Source organism: Lasioglossum baleicum, chromosome 11 (genome assembly GCF_051020765.1).
Source record: "Lasioglossum baleicum chromosome 11, iyLasBale1, whole genome shotgun sequence".
NCBI classification, from domain to species: domain Eukaryota; kingdom Metazoa; phylum Arthropoda; class Insecta; order Hymenoptera; family Halictidae; genus Lasioglossum; species Lasioglossum baleicum.
The window spans coordinates 16,780,022-16,799,888 of NC_134939.1; the positions used below are offsets into that span (position 1 = coordinate 16,780,022).

Sequence of the window (19,867 nt, forward strand, 5' to 3'; positions counted from 1 at the left end):
TTAGGTAATCCTGCGACGCCTGTAGGCACCTGGCAGCGGTTCTTCTAATCAAAGAATTCCGGCCGGGACGCCGGTGGAAAATTTAAATAGGCGAGACGCATTCTGCTCGTCTGCGTCGACATTGTCCTGCACATCGTCGTTGTCGTAACGAAATAAAACCCGACGGCAAAAGAGAGACATCTGTCGGTTCTTTTAATTACCGCGGTACGTGTGCCAGGACTACCGCCGTGGACTTACATTTTCCTTCCTTCTCTCTATACCAGCTTTCTCCCTCTACCTTTCTCTCTTTGTCTCGTTCGTTCTCTCTGTACAGACCGTCTCTTTCTCGTCGACAGCGCCCGAGCTTTTGTTAGCCATTTTTCGTCAGCCTCCGCGTCGTCGTTCGTTCATACTCTATCAGATCTCGCCTGGCCGCTCCAGTCTGTCACGCTCGAAGACTGAAAATTCTCGTCCTCCGTGTCCCCGGTATTCCGACTAATTTTATTACCCGAAATATTTTCTACGCCTTTGCTCCGCCAAAAAAGAATTCACCGCTCAACCGGGCGCCGTTCCCAACCCCGAAAAAAGAATAGCCACGATCCTCACCAAGGAATTCCGCCGGCCATCTCGTTTAATCCTCCCGCTGACGAGCTGGGACCTATTTCCACGATTCCTTTCGCGATCTGTTTTAAATATTTTACATTCAATCAATCATTCAACACATCAATAAGAAGAAATAAATATATCGGAGAGAAAGAAATTCTAGAATTAAATTTCGTTGCGGACATAAACGACCCAGGTTGCAGACGAAGGGTTAATTCAGTACTGCCTCCTAATATGCTCCATACAAATTAGACATTCCGTTTTACGATTCCACTGGCAATTCGCGTGTTCCCTACTGAAACGATTTCGTCAATGGGAGAAGCTCGAAGCGTAGGAGAAGGGAATAGAGAGAGAGAGAGAGAGATTGTGGTAGTGGCAAGGGTGGTCGCAATTAAAAATCGCTGGGTCGTTAAAGGTGCGGCGTAAACGGTGGCCGGCATTTTATCAATGTAAATGGACGATTTTTCATCGGGCCGTATTTAGATGAAAGGATCCGTGGGAAGGATAGTCGGGGGCGTCTCTGTTACCGCGAGTAAGATGCGAGGCATGGTCCGGGTGTACGGGGGTGGCCCATAAAATCGGGATGTTACGCAAAATATAACGAGCAACGTTCTGCTGGGCTGGCTGACGCTCCTGTCGTAATTCATCCGGCTCTCGCTTGCGTTCGCCTTCCCGACGACACCTGCGTCGGCAACTAAGCCCGTTAATTCTCGAGGTTGCGTCGCGCTCTCTTCGCGGCCATCGGTTTCCAGGAGCCTGCCTCTCCTCTGCTTTGCTCTGTTCTATCCGAGGAGCTTCTCCGCGCGCTGCTACTTTGCAGCTACGTCCTGCGTGCCTTGGTTCTCGATCTTCCCGTTAGCGACACAGCACGTTCCGAGGGTCGGGCGGTCACACTTGAATCGTAAATTTTCTATGCGAACGCGAAAGACGCTACTTGCGGCCGTTCCCAACCCTGCCCGTTCGTTTACCGCGTCGAAATGTGTCGACGATGGTCAACGATCAAACGCAACACGCATCTGGACCCTCGAATCTGCCGTGTGAACGCTCCGGACATTCTTTTCCAGAGCACCATGCGGTGAACCTTCAATCAGCCCAAAATTTGCTCGTATAAGGACATTAAGCGAAACCGCGCAAACCCATGTTTCGACCCATTTTTCTAGTAAGATTCTAGTTATTTTCTAGTTACAATCCGAGCCGGACGTTCTGGAGGTACAATGGGAGACGAAAGTACAAGAAATTCGAAATCCATCAATATCTTGTCAAATTTTCAAAAATTTTGTTGCGTTTTTATATACCTCCAGAACATCCTTAATCCAATTCAGAAACGTCCAATAGTTAAAAATGTTATCGTCTTTTTTAGAGCGTCCGAATATTAACTACTTCAAATATCTCTAAATATTTCAATAAACTTACGGAACTCTATTAGCCCTCTATATACTTACTTAATGTGTATAGAATACATGTAAAACAATTATTGATTATTAGTAGCGTTTAGATCTATGCACTCCTAAATCCGCCGTTTGAACCACTGCGTGTGAATCGGTTCTTTCAGACATTGTAGCTGGTGGTTTTTTGAGGAGAAGCAATTTGTGACGCACGCAAAGCGTCTAATTCCCTGTCAAACGTAAGCACCCTTGATCCCTGATACTTGCTCTTTCATCGTACACGTCGCACACAGCCGGGTTAACGAGTTATGTCTAATCTATGCATCCGCTTATCATAATGGCTCTCGTTATATCGCGAGCATAGCTTCCTAGGCTTGGGAAAACCGCCCCCTCGACTACACCAGTGTCTCCTGGCCACCCTCTCACTCACTCTCTCTCTCTCCACCCCTTCTGCTTCGCCATGCCGCCACGGAGATCGTAATAAAAATACTCGGAGTAACTGAACGATATTACGTCGTTACGGGGTCACCGAGCGGAATTAAGTAGACCGGCTTCCTCGGCGACGCCGATGTCGATTTTTATCTATTATAACATTTTTGTTTTTAACCCGGCGTTAGTAAGGTGGGAAAATGTATCGTAAGTGATAGACGCAGATCCACGAAATTAAATTTTTATTATTCAAAAATACTTAACTAATGAAACATCTTTACAATGTTACAATCAATCTAAAATATCTGGGGTCTGTGAGACCCCAACTAACTAACGCCGGGTTAAATTTATCAACGCTAAGCCTACCGAGCACCGAAAGCGACTGAAACGTATTACAAAAATGACGAGGCTCCATTTATAATATATTTAGATTCTGTGCAAGTTCCATTGCAATATGTGCTTGGATAAGAAAATTTATCGAATCAACGTTCACGTAATTTCAACAATTGTAAGATGAAAAATATAATATTGGTCATTTAACCGGCAGGAAATTTTGATTACGATCGAAAATCGACGATCTACAGGATCTATGTATCGAGGGGCTGGAAGTGGGGGAAGAATGTCAATTAAGTCGCACAGCTTGTGTGTGTATGAGTTAAGCGTTTCTCGAGCTCGTCGGAAAATTCGAATAAAATGTAATTAAAATTTTCCCCGGCCCTGATATCGATCCGACTATGGACTCGGCTAACCGGAAGAGAGATCCGGTCGCGCGGATGAGCATTAATGGCTTTATAATCTAATGAATTTTTAGGTTAAGCGGCGAAAGGACCAGCGGGAGATCCGGATAGGTTTTTTCCCCGAAATTTATAGCCGAGGAGGAAAAGACGAAAAGCGAGAGAGTTGGTTGCTTATCTCTCGTTCACCGTTACCTTCAGACCCGTTGGGGATAGGCACCCGGCATTTTATTCTACCGAAAATTCCGACTTTGCATGCTCGCTGTACTTCCGGAACCATTAACCCTTTTTTTATATATACACGCCGCCGCCTATGATAAAAATGGTCAGTTCATTTTTCGCTCGGAAAACTTCGAAATCCATTTTATTCTTCTCGAAATGATGCCTGAATCAAGTTAATCCTTTTTTTACATCGAGAACAGAAAGACATTTTATTATTTATCTAGTATACCAACTCTGCCGTTCAGTTTTTATTAAAAGGAAATTGATATTTAGTACGGCAACATTCCGGTTGTTCCTTGGGCTGGGACGACGACAGTAAAAAGACGCTGTCCTGCGGAGATTCGGATGGATTTACGATTCAAAGTTTTACGGTATAATTAAACATGGCGGCTGGCGGCCATCGAAAGTTTCAACGTCGGGAGACTTAATCTAAATTTATCTTCGCTGTTTCACATTCAAGATGAGGATAACAAAAGAAAACATCCTGATCGCAACTATCGGTCTGCTCGCCGACTCCTCGGAGACCCTAAACTCTTGCGACAGCCGCGAGGACGCTCGGTATTCCCGCGCAACAAATTTGAAAACACTTTAATTCACCGGCACGGAAGAAAACGCGAGGAAGTGGACAAACAAGCTGGGTAAATTATCGGGTAAAGCGCGTAGGGGTTGGAAGAAAGAGGGGGGGTGCACGGTGAAAAGCCGCGACGGAAGCGCGGGTAACTTAAGCGTGCGGGCCAAGAGAAACACGAGGGAAAAGTTTTGCAAGAACAGAATGATACGACACCGCGTAAGATCCGCTTTGAAGTCAGCTCTCCGTGGGCCATTCTTTGTAGGAATTGGAAGAAAAGCGCGGCGTAAAAAGCTGCTCTCGGCTACGACTCCGCTCGAGCTTTCTCTCTCTCTCTCTCCGCTTCGGGGTTAATACGTTTACGTAGGAAAAAAATTATTCTTAATTTTTTCTAGACTGCCCCCGACAAGAGGTGTACAACCACGGCACGAGGGTGTGGCAGAATGTGCGGCACCGCCGTGTAAGAATTTCTTAATTAGATTCGAGCAGCTGCCTGGCCCTCTATTTTCTTTTGTCCCGCTAAGAAATTTCACGTCGGTTCATGCCGGCGAGAGCGAGCCACCGCCCAACTAAATATTCGAACATTATTAGCAGCTTTCTTTTCCTTACAACCTCGACGGAGTTTTTATCCATTGTGGCCAAGTAATCCGTATAATTATTAATATCGCGAGATATGTTAAGAGGTTGATCAGACAATTGGTTGGGAAGAAAAGCAACAAATTCACTATTCAGAAACGCGTAAACTGTTTACGGTGGCCGGTGGCCGTATGGCGCGCGGCTACACACGCAGGGGTGGCCCATAAATTTTGATAATTCCGAAATTGTGACAGAACGAAGAAAAATCCCCGCGAGGCCGTGGTGCAAAGTGCGAATAAATCGTTGCGTGTGCCTTTGTCAACGAAGCATGAAAGGTTGGCCGTGCAAAAGGGAAAAAAAGAGCGAGCGAGAGAGGCTCGACCGAAAGCTCTGTGGAACGAGCAACGAAAAGAGAAAAACAGAGAGAGCGAGAGAGAGAGAGAGCGGGGAAGAGAGGGAAGGGGACGATGGAAACGGAAGGGGTGAGCGGAGAGGGTGGTCAGACCGAGGCGCTGGGGTTGACCACGTCGTCTGGCTTTCGACCGACTCTCTCTACTGGTGCGTGCATGCGTACATTTTTATCAATTATTAAGAACTCTGGCGTGCTTTTGCAACGAGCCGAGGCTGCTGGTGATGGTAAAGTTGCTTTCGTCCTTGTCGTTGGTGTGCTCGGTGTAACCAGTCGTTGCTGACGATACCCTATGCCCACCCGACCTTTTTTGTTTCCTTTTCATCCCCCTACCCCCACGGCCGCTCTTCAACCCTCTCCCCCGTCCCCATTTGCGTCAGGTCTCGTCCTCTCTCTTCCTCTTTCTCTCTTCTTCTTCTCTGTTTCCTCCACCCTCGCCTCGCCGAACCCACAGCACACCCTCTCTCCCTCCAACCGGTACTGTGCCGCGGACATTAATAACGGCCACGGGCTAACCACCGTCAACCCCCTTTTGCCAACGTTACCGTGTCCAGCCACGGAAAGTGCGAGAGTAATAATAAAATATACGAAATGTAGGCGACCATCGTTGCCGCGCGGCACAGCCTCGTGCGCCGCGAAAAAACAAACACCGCGACCAGGACCCCGGCCGCTGTATTCCTTTCCTTTCGTTTCGTTTCGTTCCCGTTCCCGTTCCGTTCCGTTCTGGACCGAGGGTACGGCGATCGTGAAAGATTACCGTAATTTGCGTTAAATAACGACACGTCGACCCGGCCCCGGCTAAGTAGCGACGCCCAGAGACAATGCTCGAGATACTCCACTGTAATTCGCGACGATCCCACTACAAACCGCGAATCGAACGCTTTGAATCCACTTCTCCGCTTTGAAATTATCCCTAGAGACCTACCTTTAACACTGCTACCACTAGATCCTAAAAATGATAGGCTCCAATTTTTTAATTAGGGGTTATTGAAACTGTAAAGATGTATACAAATATAATATTTTATTCAATTTTACGTGGTGAATCCACTTTGTCTCTGGAGATTAATTACCTAAGGTTATAAATGATTTGGTGTGTAATATTTTGTATGTGATTATACGTTCAATTTTTAATTGCAGGGAAAATGTTTATCTACCGCAAGGATAGCATTCCCCCGATCTGTTTTCTTCGGAAAACTTGGTCGATTCCGCACGCGCCGAACAGAGATCGTATATACTTATGCAAATTCTATCAAATACACTCGAACTACCTTGAAATGTTTGATTGACTTTAGCCCGTATAAACTGGCACCGATGTTGTGTCAGATGCAGCTAATCTGCATAGTTCACAACTCATTTGAATTCGATCCGAGCCAGATCTAAAGTGAATTAAAACTTCGAGCTTGCTTCGAGCCCGAGTCAACCTTCTCGAAAATAAATCTTTTCGTAATTCCTGAATATTTTCATCAATATTATTATCACGTCGATGTCCACGTTGAAACATGTCACGTAAACTCCGTTCCTTTTACTCGGACCGATGCATATCATTAATAACTACTCTTCATTATTCTAGAATATACAAATTCGATCATTTCAACACGTCAATGGAGATTCGCCAGGCTAGATGGCATCCTGCATCGACGAATGACTCTCATCTGCTAGTTCTCACGTCTGAAAACACATTCTGGTAAGTTTCAGTGATGTATAGTTCAACCAAAATATGTAACAACACATTTTTTAAGTAAATTCCAACTGCGCTGCACGTTCAAGTATTCTAGAATATTTTTGCGATCAATTAACTTCATTGAGGTCCATTTTCAATTATTCTAGAACATTTCTCTCATGGATTAATTTCACGAGAATTTTCTTGCTCCACAAAAATTTTCTTATTCAAGAAGAATTTTTCTTATTCAACACACAAGAATTTTCTTGTTCAATAAGAATTTTTCTTATTCAACAAGAATTTTCTTACTCAATAAGAATTTTTCTTATTCAACACACAAGAATTTTCGTATTCAACAAGAATTTTCTTACTCAACAAGAATGTTCTTGTCAAGAAATGTTCTCAATCGTAGCTCGATACTATCTGAAACTATAGTAAATGTTCAAAAAATCGGTCCACCTAGGTGCACCTCTTCAAATCATTTCAAAATAATATAGCCATCTCAATTGTAAACAAATGCTTTCTGCAGCCTATACGAGTGCGAGCAGAACAACGCACCGAAGCTAATAAAATCATGGAAAGTCGGTCGCACACATTTCGGCTCGCCCTCGAAGATACCAGATTTCTCAGCTTTGGGAGACACCGCGGTGGATTTCGATTTCGCAACACCCACACTTCGTAAACCGGAAATGTTCGCCGGGAAACATATTAACAAGGTAGGAGAGTGAACGGTCGAACGTTTGCGGCACGGTAACTGCGAGATCTAAATGGGAATTGCTTCTAGAACACTATGGTCGATTGGAACCAAATCGAATGGCCCATTCTGGTTCTCCGTGGGAATGGCGAAGTGGTTATTGTTCATGGCAACGTGTTGCTCGATAAGTATGTAAATGCGATCTGAATTGCTCAGATCTGCGCAATCTATTCGAAGATAGGATCTAGTCCTAAAATAAATTCTAAAATCATATGTATTCTTCTATTGTAGAAGATGTCGATTCATTATTTCTGTTTTGTTTCCAACTTTTCGTAATGTTAAGTTATGAAAACCCGGTGGTGTCAGGAACTCTCTCCATGTATCCTCCAGCCGATGATAATTACGGGATAGACTCGTGCTCCATCATGTGCGTGCAAACTACCCCTCCTATAGTGATCATCGCGATGTGCAGCGGGAAAATCTACCACGCGATTTTGCTGAAAAAAGAAGCGAACGAGGACGAGGACGACGGTGACAGCAGAGTAAGTCTCCTTTCGATCAGACAGCTTTATTTTCAATCTTCGTATCTCGAGTATTTGTTTCTGGATTTTTAGAGAATTGTATAGCAACTACAAATAGGTAGAGCGTTGATTAATGACTTTCTAATTTGTCAGAATTGGTCGCAGTCCAGTTCCATGTTCAACGTTCACGGATCGGACCACGCGCTTTACGTTTACGAGTGCGTGGAGATAGAACTGGGTCTCTTCTACGCAGACAACGACAAGAAATATAATTGTCCTATACACATTCGTTGCGACAAGAGTAACAAGTCCAGGTAGATACAACTGTCACGTTACAGTTTACAAACGCAGTAATAATAAGCAATTAATGTGATTAATAACCGGATTTTCCGTGTCAGATATTTCTGCACTCACAACGCCGGCGTGCATATGGTCACTCTGCCGATGGTCCTTCAGCTAGAGGAATACTTGAAAAGTTCGGATGGTAATATGTCTGTAGCACTGCCATCGTTGTCCAATCAGTCCAGCTCGCAGTATCTAATTTGTAGAAGAACCAAGCACACAGGAACGAACGAAGCAACGCCGATCCTCGGCTTCGGACTTCTTCAGGAACCGTGTGTCCTGGTCGCTCTGTTGCACACTGGTGACATAGTTGCTCGTTCTGTCATCGATCTGCACTATTTCCCGACGATCGAGCCTCTAGAGCCGATACTTAACACGGCGAAGGAGATATACAAGGTACGAGATATAAATTATAGGAATGAACGCAGTAATTTGGAACTGGTAATCGTGAATGTAATTTTACCAGCCCACCAAAGAACCATTCGACGTCTACATCAAGAAATTGTTGAAACGCGAGACCTCTCAGCCAATTATAAAAATGGAACCGAAGGCGATGTCGCCCAGAGAATGTCTGCAGGTATCGAATCGACAGAATTATCAGGTTGGAGGGACGTTCTGTGGTATTTTAAATAACCAGTTAATTTAAAACACATGTTGCTAGTGAGTGATTGGGGAACAGGAATTTTCTTTAACATACGACAGAGCTTTCTTTCCAACCCAATATTTATTGCAAATCAATTCGAGCAGAGCTATTGAGGTAAACGACTTTGTGAAACAGCTTCTGTATCACGCGACCGACATCTTCCGCAAGGAGCACTTCGTCAGACACGATAACGTCCGCAAGGAGATCGGCAAGAAGGTGCGGGCGTTGAAATTAATGAAAACTCACCTGCTGAAACAGTTGGACAGTTTAATGGAGGCCAGGAAAGATCTGCAGCAAACTGCTGAACGTTTGGCCGAACGGTACGAGGATATTAAAGACGAGCAGGAGAGGCTGGCGAAAAGGTAACGAAAAGAATGTGTTGTGCGATGTTCGACAATTATTAACCGAATGTGGTCGTTGTTTAGAGCGAAAGAAGTGCTACGGCTAGTAAATTACAAGGAACCGTCCATCACCCCAATGGAAAGGGCGGAAGCTGAGGAACTCCGGAAAATAGAGATGAAGATCGAGGAGATGAAGATCAGGTTGCTAGAACTGCGGAGAAAATCGGAACAACAGTCGCAACACATAGAAAACAGCGATAGCAACGAGAGGAGAAAGGAGATAGTTTTTAAAAGCGATCAAGAGAGGGCGATAAAGAATACTCTTAATAACATGTACGTATCTCAACACGTAAACATACACACGGACTCTAAACATGTACAGTTTCTGATATTGTTTTTCGTTCGCCAGGGGAAAGGATATCAAAGATTTAATTTCCGACGTGAAGAAGCTCGAGGAGGAAGTGAGCAATTGAATGTAACAGTAAAGTATTACGTTTATATAGAAACATTTTTAATCTAATTCGAATATAACATAGGATTTTGGATATAATAAACAATGATTTTATTCGCAAAATAATTTATTATTATATACCGGATATATATATATATGTATATATATATATATACACATATCCTATATCTAGTCGCAGTACTCATGGAATACTTTACCGTTTATGTATATACATACAATAATTTCATTTTGCGTGAAGCACAACACACATCCCAGTGAGAAAATCGTGAATGACGGAACATCGATCGTTACAGATGCTTGGGGGAATTGTTGTTTAACAACAACGACAACGGCACGCTAGTGATTAAAAGTAAATTTAGAAAACGTTTAAAAAATTGGAAATGTATCCTTACAACGGATACAGCGAATCACATAAGTAGCCTCTCAATTTCTCTTTGTTGTTTTTCGCTCGATTTGACACATGAAAAGAACACAACGTTTAATGAAAAAGTGGCGTGGACTCGCCCGCGATCTTACAACTGACTCGTTCGGTATCGTTCAAGGCACAAAAATGTAATGAGACACGTCGTTGGAATCCTCCATCACTTTCGACTGCAGCAACTTGATCTCCAGCCGCAGCTTCTCCTTCTCCATCTCCTGCTTCCGTATCTCATTCGAGTAGCAATTGATCTGAAGCTTCAGCTTGTCTTTCTTCAGTTTTAGCATCTCAGTCTCGTGGTACAGCTTCCCTTTCTCCGCTCGCAGCACCGCAAGCTGTTCCTGAAGAAGCTGGTGGCTGGCCTCGTCGGAAAGTATCACTTCCGATGCGTCGATGTCAGCTTTCCCGGTCGTCACCGAATTCGAACAATTCTCTCCGCTTTCCGGTCCGCTGTCTGGTTCCGTTTCGGCATTTGTAGCTTCCTTCATGATCCAAATCCTGGAATCTGCAGCCTCGTGGAGGGCGTTGGGCGATTTGGCCGACTGTTGCGGTTGCGGACTTAAGGATCTGTTCTGTGGCTTGGGAGACAATGACGCTGCCTTCATCTTTTCTATGTCGCTGGTCGGGGCGATCGTCTCTATGCCTAACACTGGAATAAACAGTTCCTGTTAGTATTTCTTGAAAAATGAGCAGATGCAATTTAAAACAGTACAATCAATCACAGAGTGAATTTATTGTCAATTAAAGGTACCTCTAGAGTTGGACGATTGACTATCGTCCACTGTATGCGACAAATGATTGTTGCAGTAAGTATTGAACTCCCTTTCGTCAACGAAAACCGAACCGTCAGCGTTCACAATGGATTCGACTATCACAGACGGGTCTCCATCCTGCATTACCAATTCCCCAACAATCTCGCCGTTCGCTGCTATAATATCCCCGTCGTTATTCGTTCTTAACAATTCACCGTCCGTCGTGTCTATTTCGTCTACTACTTCTTCTTGCGTTAATTGACCACTGTAGGAATCCTCGCCATCGTTCCCTTCGCTCACTTCTAATTCCGTCGGCAACCTCTGTAGACACTAAAATTGTTACTAAACATGCAGAAATATACCTATCACGTGTAGAAGAAGATCTCTTACATCTTGACCCCAAGGAGATTCTTGCTCCTTCTTCATTTTCTTTATCGTCTGCGCGATTTCATCCTCAGACTCCGAATACGTTTTCCTATCGCTGTCTCTTCCCTGCATTTTCTCGATATCGTGAATCTTTTTAAATAATTGATAAGCTCTTTCCGGAGTTATGTTTCGTTTTTGTTTATTAGCCGCTGCTATATTGAACAAATCTTTGGATCTAAGTATCTTGTTCGTCCGCAACTTTACGTACTCTTTCAGTCTCTTACGGTCTATGTGCAGTTGCATTAAATCCTGTACCTCTTGCCTAATCTCGCCGCATAATTTTCTCTCTTGCGGAAGGTTCTTGAACAATTCCTGAATGAAAGAATGAACGTTCAGTTTAAACATTTTAAGGTGATAAATTGAGTTATCCAATGGTGTTTAGTTACCTCTGAGATTTCGTGATTATGCTCATTGTTCACGCTGGTCACCTCCAGTTTTGTACCGTCTTTCGATGCCCTTAACATAATATGCGCTGGACAATTTGTCCTTATCGATCTAGAATAAAACGCACGAGATATACACACAATGAAATGCATATAGTTACAGGGTGATCCACCTAAATATCTCCTTTATTTTTGATAATATAACAAATGCTTTTAACGCAATGTAAAGGTCATTTTTTGAAGGTATATTTTCTTTCTTTGGGGATATTTAGGTGACTCCGTTTAGCTAGACCACCCTGTATATGTAGTCCTTAATTTTATCAACTAACTGAGATTGTCTCCTGCCAGCTCCCCGTGGTAAAAACTTCTGTCCACCATAGATACAGGCGTATTTTACAGAATAATATTTCAAACGCTCGCTGATCGGACGAGCAGTTTTCATATGAGCTCCGCTGACTGTTCTGCTGTCTCTCCTCCAATAATGGACTAGACTACGCTTCGAAAACTTCTCTAGCTTATGTTCTAGCTCTTCGTAACTATCAAACATTTCTCCCAAGTGGAACGATATATCTTCATCTTCCACTATATTTACATCCATTATAAAAGTAACAGCTAACAATCTATTTCGTAAACAGATACAGTCTTCATGAATTTAGATGGACATATGCTCAATATTTGATTATATCGGTTCAAAGTTCTTGCCCGAATCCTTGTTGTACATACTTTAATATGAAATCAGACAGGAACTTTTAGAGACATATAAGACATAAACATATTTATTGTACACAGACTAAGAATCTTATATATCATTAAAATATAGGTGAAATATCAAGATCACATAAACAAGAGAGGGTAAAATGCAACAGGGTTGAATACCATAATATCATCATGATTTTTCTCATTGTTTCCAAACGTGGTTGTGAAAATTGATCGCGTTACATATATACGATGGCGTTATATATGATTTTATAAAAAATACAACGTTATATAAAAATCTGAATGAAATGTTAAGGTCAACCGAACAATATTTTTAAATCGCGATGCTATATATGGAAAGAGATGAAATGCAACGGAGATAAGCAAAGTGATAGCATTTTACGGATTTTTTTCTCATTATTTTCAAGTGTAATTCTTGAAAGTAATGATTAAATCGGGTGGAGAGTTCGGAGTTTGGAGGAAAAGCATTGTTTTCGTTCGACGATGTTTTCGAGGTTAGTTTTCGATTTGATTGGCGTGGCAGAAGCCAAGGCGAAGGAACCGTGAACACAGCCAGACAGAATTACTCGAGAACCGGACAAAGTCGGGCGGGACTTTCTGTTGCCAATTAATTTCTCAGTCTTTACTACAGAGTAAGTAACTTACGTCTTGTCATATTTCTCGCGGTGTCCCGGTATCCCTTTGTTGTTTTTATTCGGATCTGTTTGTTATGGGAACGTGCACTGTGATTTTACGCCATTTCTAAAACAGGACAAGCGGCTGAACGACGGCGCAACTGTTGTAATTTCCATCACGATCAAACGTGTTTTCATTTTGAAAGAAATCGTTTCAAGAATTGGTCGAACGTGTTTTCTATTGATAGACCCATCCTTTTCGACTCGGATTATTGTATTTTATTTATACGAAATACCAAGACACATACATATGTACATATTTAGACGCCAAACGCAATAACCTATGTAAATATATAACAAATCGCGATTGTAACTAAAATAATTTTCGTTAATACGGAATCTCAGAGTCCTACAAAATACTTAATATATGGAAAAATTGTTTGTTTACATTACAGTTATGTTAATTAAGGGATGTTCTTTGTTCTTGTAGCACATGGAAATGTAGACAGTGGATTTTATGCATTTATAACAAAAATGAGTAGATGTAGGTGCGATTTAAAACTGTAAAAACATTAGAAGAATTTTAAAATACTTTCATATTATTGTATGTAATTCAAGTAGAAAATGTTTATTTCGCATGAAAATCCGCTGTCTTGATAACTGAGAAAACATGTTGTAGTAAACAAAAGTTTTCCCAAGGTCACGTTTCTCAAAATCTGAAGGTCATCGATGTTTGTTTTAGAGAGGTAGTATAATTCTAAACTCTAAACAAGAACTTACACCATGACCTTCAAGATATTTTTGTTACCTAATCAATAACTAGCCTGCAGATCTTTATGCAAAATAAAAATGTTCTGCATTTAATCCCAATTTCTTCAGAAATGCATAAAGATCCACAGTCCATCAATAACATTCGCGATATTTGTGGTGTTCAAGCTAGACGAGCCACCATATAGAAAATATTGAATGAAAGCGTTAATGCAACCAGTCGCATTCGTCTTCGGTGTCCATGGGAGGAATGGGTGGGGGCTCATCCTGTAATAATATGGGTGATATCTGCAAATAGAAAAAGCATAAGAATGTGTCTGAAAGTCGAAGTGAATTGACTGTAAAAAATCAATAGTACATTAGTACTCTCAGAAACATAAGTCTGCTTTGATGGCTGGGTTGGTAAAATACTCGGGGCAGGAGTAACAGTTTCTGTAGCTTTTGAAGCCTCTGCTTCTGTTACTTTGGCAGCCACTGATTCAGCCTTTTTACTGGTTTCTTTATCAGCATTGTACAAAATTTGTAACGTTGCATTCTACAATCACATTATCAATGAAAAGTTGTGAATGACCTAGAGAATCACTAATGTCTTATTTTATTTAGAATTTACCCTTATTGTAACAGCAATTGTTGATTTGATATAAGAGGTGGGATACGATTCATCCTCGAATTTATCCATGAGCGTAGAATAAATTCTATTCATTATACTTTTAATTTCTCTGTTTTTATTCTGAAAAGAATTGTTACGAGAATATCGAATATTATTATATGAATTACGTAAAACAGAAGTAAATAGTCTTACATCGTTTGTCTCCACGGAACTCGCGGATATTGATGAATTGCACTGTTCAACAAGCTTAGATATTCTATTCTCTAACACAATTTTCTCTTCCGTATATTTGCTATTCAATTCCTTCGCCTCTTCTAAATCTTTTTTTGTTCTCTCGGCATGCTGATTTGTTTCTTTTAACGAAACCCCTAACTCTTGAATCGTTTTACTTAAGCTTTCATTCGTTTTTGTTAAAGAGTCTTTCTGACTCTCTAGATTTTTAATGCGGTCTGTTTTCTCAATCGATGCCGCTATAAATGAATCCATCGATTAACATACTGTTCCCTAGAACAACATGGTTTTAAACAGTTCAGAATACCTTCCGACTCCGCCAATTTCTCCTTCAACGCGTTAATTGTACTCCTCAATTCATTCAACTCTACAGAATCCTTGGCAATCGCAACGTCTGTACTTTTTTGTAACAGTAGATCCGTTTCTCCAGTCTGAGATGTCTTCATGGTCAAAAACATCTTCAGAACGTTGTCCAGAGCTGTTTGATCTTTTACAGGAGACGTAGCATTTTGAAGTTCAAGAACATGAAACTGTACACGATATATAATGGCGTTTTTGTAAATGGTAGATTACATTCCCAGCATATAGCTACCTTGTCGAGCAACTTCTGCACGTTGTCCCCTATTTTCGACATTCCCATTCGAAGTTCTGTATTCGTCATTCTAGTTTCCGATAGCAACATATTCAGTCCTGGGTCTACCACTGGCGACAATGTTGGTGCTACATTTGGTCGCTGTAATGAATACACTTGACCATCCAGAGTAACAACGTTTGGCTACAATGTACATGTACACAAATTAATATCAACGCATAAAGGTAACTCGTTCGTACGAGTGCTTTTCAATAATGAATAAATTGATACAGAATGTTCTGGAAATCGAAGTACAACCGGAGAGAAGACGACTCTGTTCTTTCCAGTTGTATCACGGTTTATGCGACACCCTGTATACCTGCGTGTGTTTAGAAGACCACTGGGAAAACGTGGGTGTAGAAATGAAAGGTCTACAAGCAGCATTTGTTACAGGCACATCATCTTTCGAATTTCTATGCACCTTCATCGGTGCTTCTTCCAAAGATTCTTTGGACGAATGCTTCCTATGGTGGCCATCTTCCGAAGAGTGTGCCTAAAGTAGGATATGACTATACATACAACGTAAATAGGTCCTTCGTTAACACTAGGTTTACAGGGCGCACTCTAATATTTCCATTTCAAATTCATTTCTTTGGGTATATATTATTTTTAGAAATGGCTAAACATTTAGATAGACAGATTTTCGTTGGTGTCACAAAGTAATGTAAAACCCAGTGTTCAGAGAAATGTGTAATTGGGGCAAAAAGGTACTTACCATCCTATGGCGCGGTGATTTGTGCGGTATATCATCCTGCACATGAAGTACACACAAATTATTATAAACTAGGAGTATTGTTAAATATTGATACAAAGATCGTAAGTACCTCAGTGTCTTCGGAATCAGTAGTAGTGGACACAGGCATTTTTGGCAGCATAGAGTGACCCATTTTAGCCATTCTCGATATGATCGACGCTTTATCATTGGCAATTTTATGCAATTTAGTCATTTCTTCACTCGGTTGTATATCTATTATCTCTATCTCCAACATAACATCTTTCTCTTTAGGAAACCCAGGACCCAAACTGATCTATGGAATATTAAGATGTTTATACTTATTCATCCATCAATGGATCAGATTATACAAAGCATCGGTCTTCAAACTTCGACGACTCGCAGAACCACCCTTAAAGATTAGAAATTATTGCTCTCTCGAGTTTCCCTTTTGAATTTGAACTCTGTCTCATGGAACAGACTTTGAAGACCGCTGATATTAAGTGTTTGAATGCGAAACCTGTTTACTCGGCGGCAAAAACAAAATTCTCTTCAACCCGTTGCTACTTCCGGCGAGTGTTTTCTCCCAATTGTCGTCTGTAGAGATTTCTACAGTCATCGTTTGCGATGCTGCCAAGTTGCATTTAAAAGGCTGTATTATATCCGGAGCGATAAAATACTTTAAAGTCAGATTATCCCCTTCTCTGGCCGTCGAGTCTTTGCTCGTAGGAGACAGGTCCTGATAAAGTACATTCTCTGTTTTCCCATTCCTCGAGAAATATCGAGCTAATGCAACTTCTCTAGCAAATTCTAAGCAGGTATCATTATTCTCAAATAAAATCGTCCAGTGCTCCTGTTTGCAATCGTAGTAGCTCGAATAATTATTTGGCTGTACCAAGTATAAAAAATCGTGCGTCACTGTAACGGTAGATACATGATCTAGCTTGGTTTTGTATAAAATAATCTGATACGCTCTGGTAGCAATCTTTCCTGTGAGAGCCATACCGAGGCTGCCAACTGGTACGTAGGCTCCATTTTCTCTGCAAACAATTTCAATTACCATGTATTAACATATTTCAGATAAAATGAACATGTTAATCAAGACTTACAATTTAAACACACGCACTGCTTTCGCAATTATGACTTTCACGTTGTTCGGATCACTTTGCTGTTGATTGCGTGAATTGCTTGGTTGTTTCTTGACAGTCTGCTGTTTCGACAAAGGATGATTGTCCAAGGGCTTGACTTGCATCCCAAAAATAGCAGCCAAATTAGACCTGAAACGGTGTCATTTCATTAATTATTATAATTTGACAGCATAACATTCACGCTATCCTAACCAATTTTTCTCCGTACATATTTTCCACAATACATGGATACTCGAAAACAAAATATTCCCCCAAATTGTTCAAGTTGTTTTTTTGTTTTTCAAGAGATATCCATTAATTGTTTGAACGGAAGTTATTTATTAAAAACAACAACATACCCTCCAGAGGGTAAAAAATCCGGCTCATCATCATCTCGAAAAATTTTATTGAGATTTGGCAATTGATTTCCCGAACTCATAATTATAAATCGAATGTAAACATGTATGATGCTGTTGTAGTAAATAAGAAATAAATAAGATATAATTGAAATAAATTCGCAGAGAAGAATTCTTTTGTCACTTGCGGATTAAGTGATCAAATTTCCAGCAGACGGCGCAACTACCTATTTATACATATCGCCTATGCATGTATATGTACAAGAGATAAGTGGCCGTTTCATTCAAAATGTAAAAATTTCGTGTAAAAAGAAATCGTATCTTTATTCTTATTTATGCCTTGTTAGGTTTCGATTGTTTCCCCATGTAAAAATGTAACTTCATTTTTATCATCCTATAGTTTACTTGAATAATACAGGTATTGAATAAGAAACAATAATTACAATTTGATCTATTGATTTATTAGAATATTTGTTTAGATTATTTTATTATACGAATTTGTACTGCGCATATTGTAATTACAACTTCAATCCAGATCAGGAAAGCTATAGTGGACTTCTCCTTTGTATGGAAATTGTTTTGGACTCTGAAACAATGATGCATTAGTATTTTTATAATTAAAAACATCTACTCGTGAATATTATAATCATGAAATGATACTTACGTAGAGTGGTTTAGAATCTGATATCTTTGCTCCAAAGTATAAAGTGCAGATATAATAGAATACGAAAAGCGCAGCATATTTATAATAATTTCCTTTCGTACGAACACCGTACGCAAAGCGATCTGCTTGCATCATGTCAAACTGATAATGTATCTGTAATAGAAGAAATTACTGATTAGTATTATTGTTATGCAACGTATAAATCAAATTCTATAAATTATAGCTGTTAGTTTAAACTTACAACTTCCCCATAATTCCTTCTTAGACCAGGAAAATCCCATGGATAATGAGGATCCTGAGCTTCAACACCTTTCCATGGTAAATCTGGATAATCTCCTAGACTTGACTCGTCATCTGGAAATGGTTTGTATTCGCTTGGATGTAAGCTGTACCGTTTTGCAGCTATTTGCATCTCTTCTTCCGTTTCTGGACGTTTAGCTGGGTACCATTTTTTAAAGTTAGGATCTGCAAAAAAAGATGCGAAAGTGGAAATTACTACTTGCTGGATGTTTATCAGCATTGTAGAAAATTTGTGACATTGCGTTCTACAATCACATTATCAATAAAAGTGGAAATTACTACTGATCTAATCCCTTCTCTAATTAAGTAATAAAATTATCTACAAACATGGTCGATTAGTATATAATTCTATTTGATTCGAATTTCTTTAAATTAAATCATCTCGGAAACGATTGTTTAATGAATCCTTACATAATAAAACCTAACCTATCAATGAAAGAAAATATTTGAATATCTTTTACAAAGAAACATGATACCCACTTATAGCCTTCTCCAATTCTTCTTCATATATTTTCTCCAACTTAGAAATAGTACTGTCTGATATATGTCTGTAAATGCAAACATTTGGACTGGTTGTCCTTAGTAATGTAATTGGTAATGAACCGAATTTCTTTAAAGCAGCCATTTTCGACGAACCATAACCATCGCACAGTGCAAGTGACACAGTGACAGCATGCAGCAGTGACACTATCGCTGAAATCAATGACGTAATGTATGTGTTCAGCGTGTACTACCACAAACGAGGTGTAGAAATAGACCAATCACCATGTGTCCCGCATAAACATACAAAAGGATTTACAATTTACACTCATAAATGTATTGAATTCGAACCATTATTTTCAGCAATAATATTTAGGATTGAAATTGAAACTAAACAAAATAGACAAAATACAAATATTTCCAATATTCTTCAAATAAAATACTATTTTCAAAAAAATTACTGCCTCAAATAAATTATTTTATTTTCAAAAATTACTGCATCAAATGAAATATTTTATATATTTTCAAAGTTGTACGACTATTTCAAGCCAGAGAGAGAGGAAATCTTTCCTGTGTATTTCTCTGTACAAGAATGGTGTCGCTATTCGTCGTAAGCTCAGTCCCGATCTGCGAGTCGAGCTTATAGCGAGACAACGTGCAACATCGAATCGAACGGCCATGTTTCCCGACGTGTTAACGTATTACGAGTAGGGGCAGCAGGAAAATGGCCGGTAGCGTGTGTTCGCCTGTGTTGTTGAATTTAGCATAGCTTTGGATAAATCCCTTTGTTCAACACTGGCGGACGTATGGCGAGAAAGGTGCTTCCCCTTTCGATCGAGTGAATTTTAAAAGGTAAAACCTGCGAACGAAACTATTTCTATGACAGTAATGGAAATCCCGTCGCTTCGCCAAACCCTAGCGCAAACCTACAATTCAGAATGAGTTGTCAAATTTGCTGTTCGAACGTACCAGTTTCCAATTAATACCGTTTGACAATGCACATTTTCTTGTAAAATGAACGCGAAAAACTGCATTCCATCGATACCGTTTAATTTATTGCACGAAGCTCCGTGTATGCGGGCGCGCGCGTATGTGTGCGT

The 19,867-nt window shown here is 40.6% G+C and overlaps 5 protein-coding genes across 13 annotated transcripts in view; 2 read left to right on the forward strand and 3 right to left on the reverse strand.

Moving 5' to 3' along the window:
* Mbo (nuclear pore complex protein Nup88) overlaps window positions 1-9,698 on the forward strand; it is a 60,625-nt gene extending 50,927 nt beyond the window's left edge. Inside the window, exons 3-12 of the mRNA XM_076433615.1 lie at window positions 6,476-6,589; window positions 7,095-7,281; window positions 7,350-7,447; window positions 7,603-7,801; window positions 7,934-8,094; window positions 8,179-8,518; window positions 8,589-8,699; window positions 8,901-9,127; window positions 9,191-9,439; window positions 9,516-9,698. Coding sequence (XP_076289730.1) covers window positions 6,476-6,589; window positions 7,095-7,281; window positions 7,350-7,447; window positions 7,603-7,801; window positions 7,934-8,094; window positions 8,179-8,518; window positions 8,589-8,699; window positions 8,901-9,127; window positions 9,191-9,439; window positions 9,516-9,579 — 1,750 coding nt within the window. The 3' untranslated portion in view covers window positions 9,580-9,698. The remainder of the gene's footprint in view (window positions 1-6,475; window positions 6,590-7,094; window positions 7,282-7,349; window positions 7,448-7,602; window positions 7,802-7,933; window positions 8,095-8,178; window positions 8,519-8,588; window positions 8,700-8,900; window positions 9,128-9,190; window positions 9,440-9,515) is intronic.
* A 65-nt stretch (window positions 9,699-9,763) lies between these two features.
* Window positions 9,764-13,067, reverse strand: LOC143213601 (uncharacterized). 6 transcript variants are annotated; one of them, XM_076433619.1, is made up of 6 exons: window positions 12,434-12,781; window positions 11,887-12,177; window positions 11,561-11,669; window positions 11,139-11,486; window positions 10,748-11,078; window positions 9,764-10,645 (listed from the first exon to the last, which is right to left on the reverse strand). In XM_076433619.1, exons 2-6 carry the CDS (start codon window positions 12,153-12,155, stop codon window positions 10,116-10,118), a joined length of 1,587 nt encoding a protein of 528 aa, XP_076289734.1. In that variant the 5' UTR covers window positions 12,156-12,177; window positions 12,434-12,781; the 3' UTR covers window positions 9,764-10,115. The 6 variants fall into 6 exon arrangements, with proteins under 6 accessions (XP_076289734.1, XP_076289735.1, XP_076289737.1 ...); XM_076433620.1 differs by having other exon boundaries at window positions 12,657-12,779; XM_076433622.1 differs by lacking the exon at window positions 12,434-12,781 and adding an exon at window positions 12,281-12,421.
* A 90-nt stretch (window positions 13,068-13,157) lies between these two features.
* On the reverse strand, window positions 13,158-17,537 carry LOC143213597 (FK506-binding protein 15). 2 transcript variants are annotated; one of them, XM_076433613.1, is made up of 12 exons: window positions 17,327-17,537; window positions 16,950-17,117; window positions 16,361-16,880; window positions 15,953-16,156; window positions 15,844-15,879; window positions 15,448-15,621; window positions 15,090-15,272; window positions 14,805-15,027; window positions 14,459-14,736; window positions 14,267-14,386; window positions 14,015-14,191; window positions 13,158-13,944 (listed from the first exon to the last, which is right to left on the reverse strand). In XM_076433613.1, the coding sequence occupies exons 1-12, from the start codon at window positions 17,404-17,406 to the stop codon at window positions 13,864-13,866; spliced, it is 2,244 nt and encodes a 747-aa protein (XP_076289728.1). In that variant the 5' UTR covers window positions 17,407-17,537; the 3' UTR covers window positions 13,158-13,863. The 2 variants fall into 2 exon arrangements, with proteins under 2 accessions (XP_076289728.1, XP_076289729.1); XM_076433614.1 differs by lacking the exon at window positions 15,448-15,621.
* Window positions 17,538-17,762: 225 nt separating this feature from the next.
* Nd-ashi (NADH:ubiquinone oxidoreductase subunit ASHI) lies at window positions 17,763-18,975 on the reverse strand. The gene is made up of 4 exons (XM_076433631.1): window positions 18,768-18,975; window positions 18,229-18,452; window positions 17,988-18,140; window positions 17,763-17,909 (listed from the first exon to the last, which is right to left on the reverse strand). Exons 1-4 carry the CDS (start codon window positions 18,910-18,912, stop codon window positions 17,850-17,852), a joined length of 582 nt encoding a protein of 193 aa, XP_076289746.1. The 5' UTR covers window positions 18,913-18,975; the 3' UTR covers window positions 17,763-17,849.
* A 440-nt stretch (window positions 18,976-19,415) lies between these two features.
* The window catches only part of Brm (ATP-dependent helicase brm), a 29,751-nt gene continuing 29,299 nt past the window's right edge, over window positions 19,416-19,867 (forward strand). For 2 of the 3 annotated variants that reach the window (XM_076433602.1, XM_076433603.1), the window contains exon 1: window positions 19,417-19,619. The gene's annotated coding sequence lies outside the window, so the exon portion shown is untranslated. Of the gene's footprint in view, window positions 19,620-19,867 lie in introns of all 3 variants that reach the window. The other variant, XM_076433604.1, reaches the window with a different exon arrangement.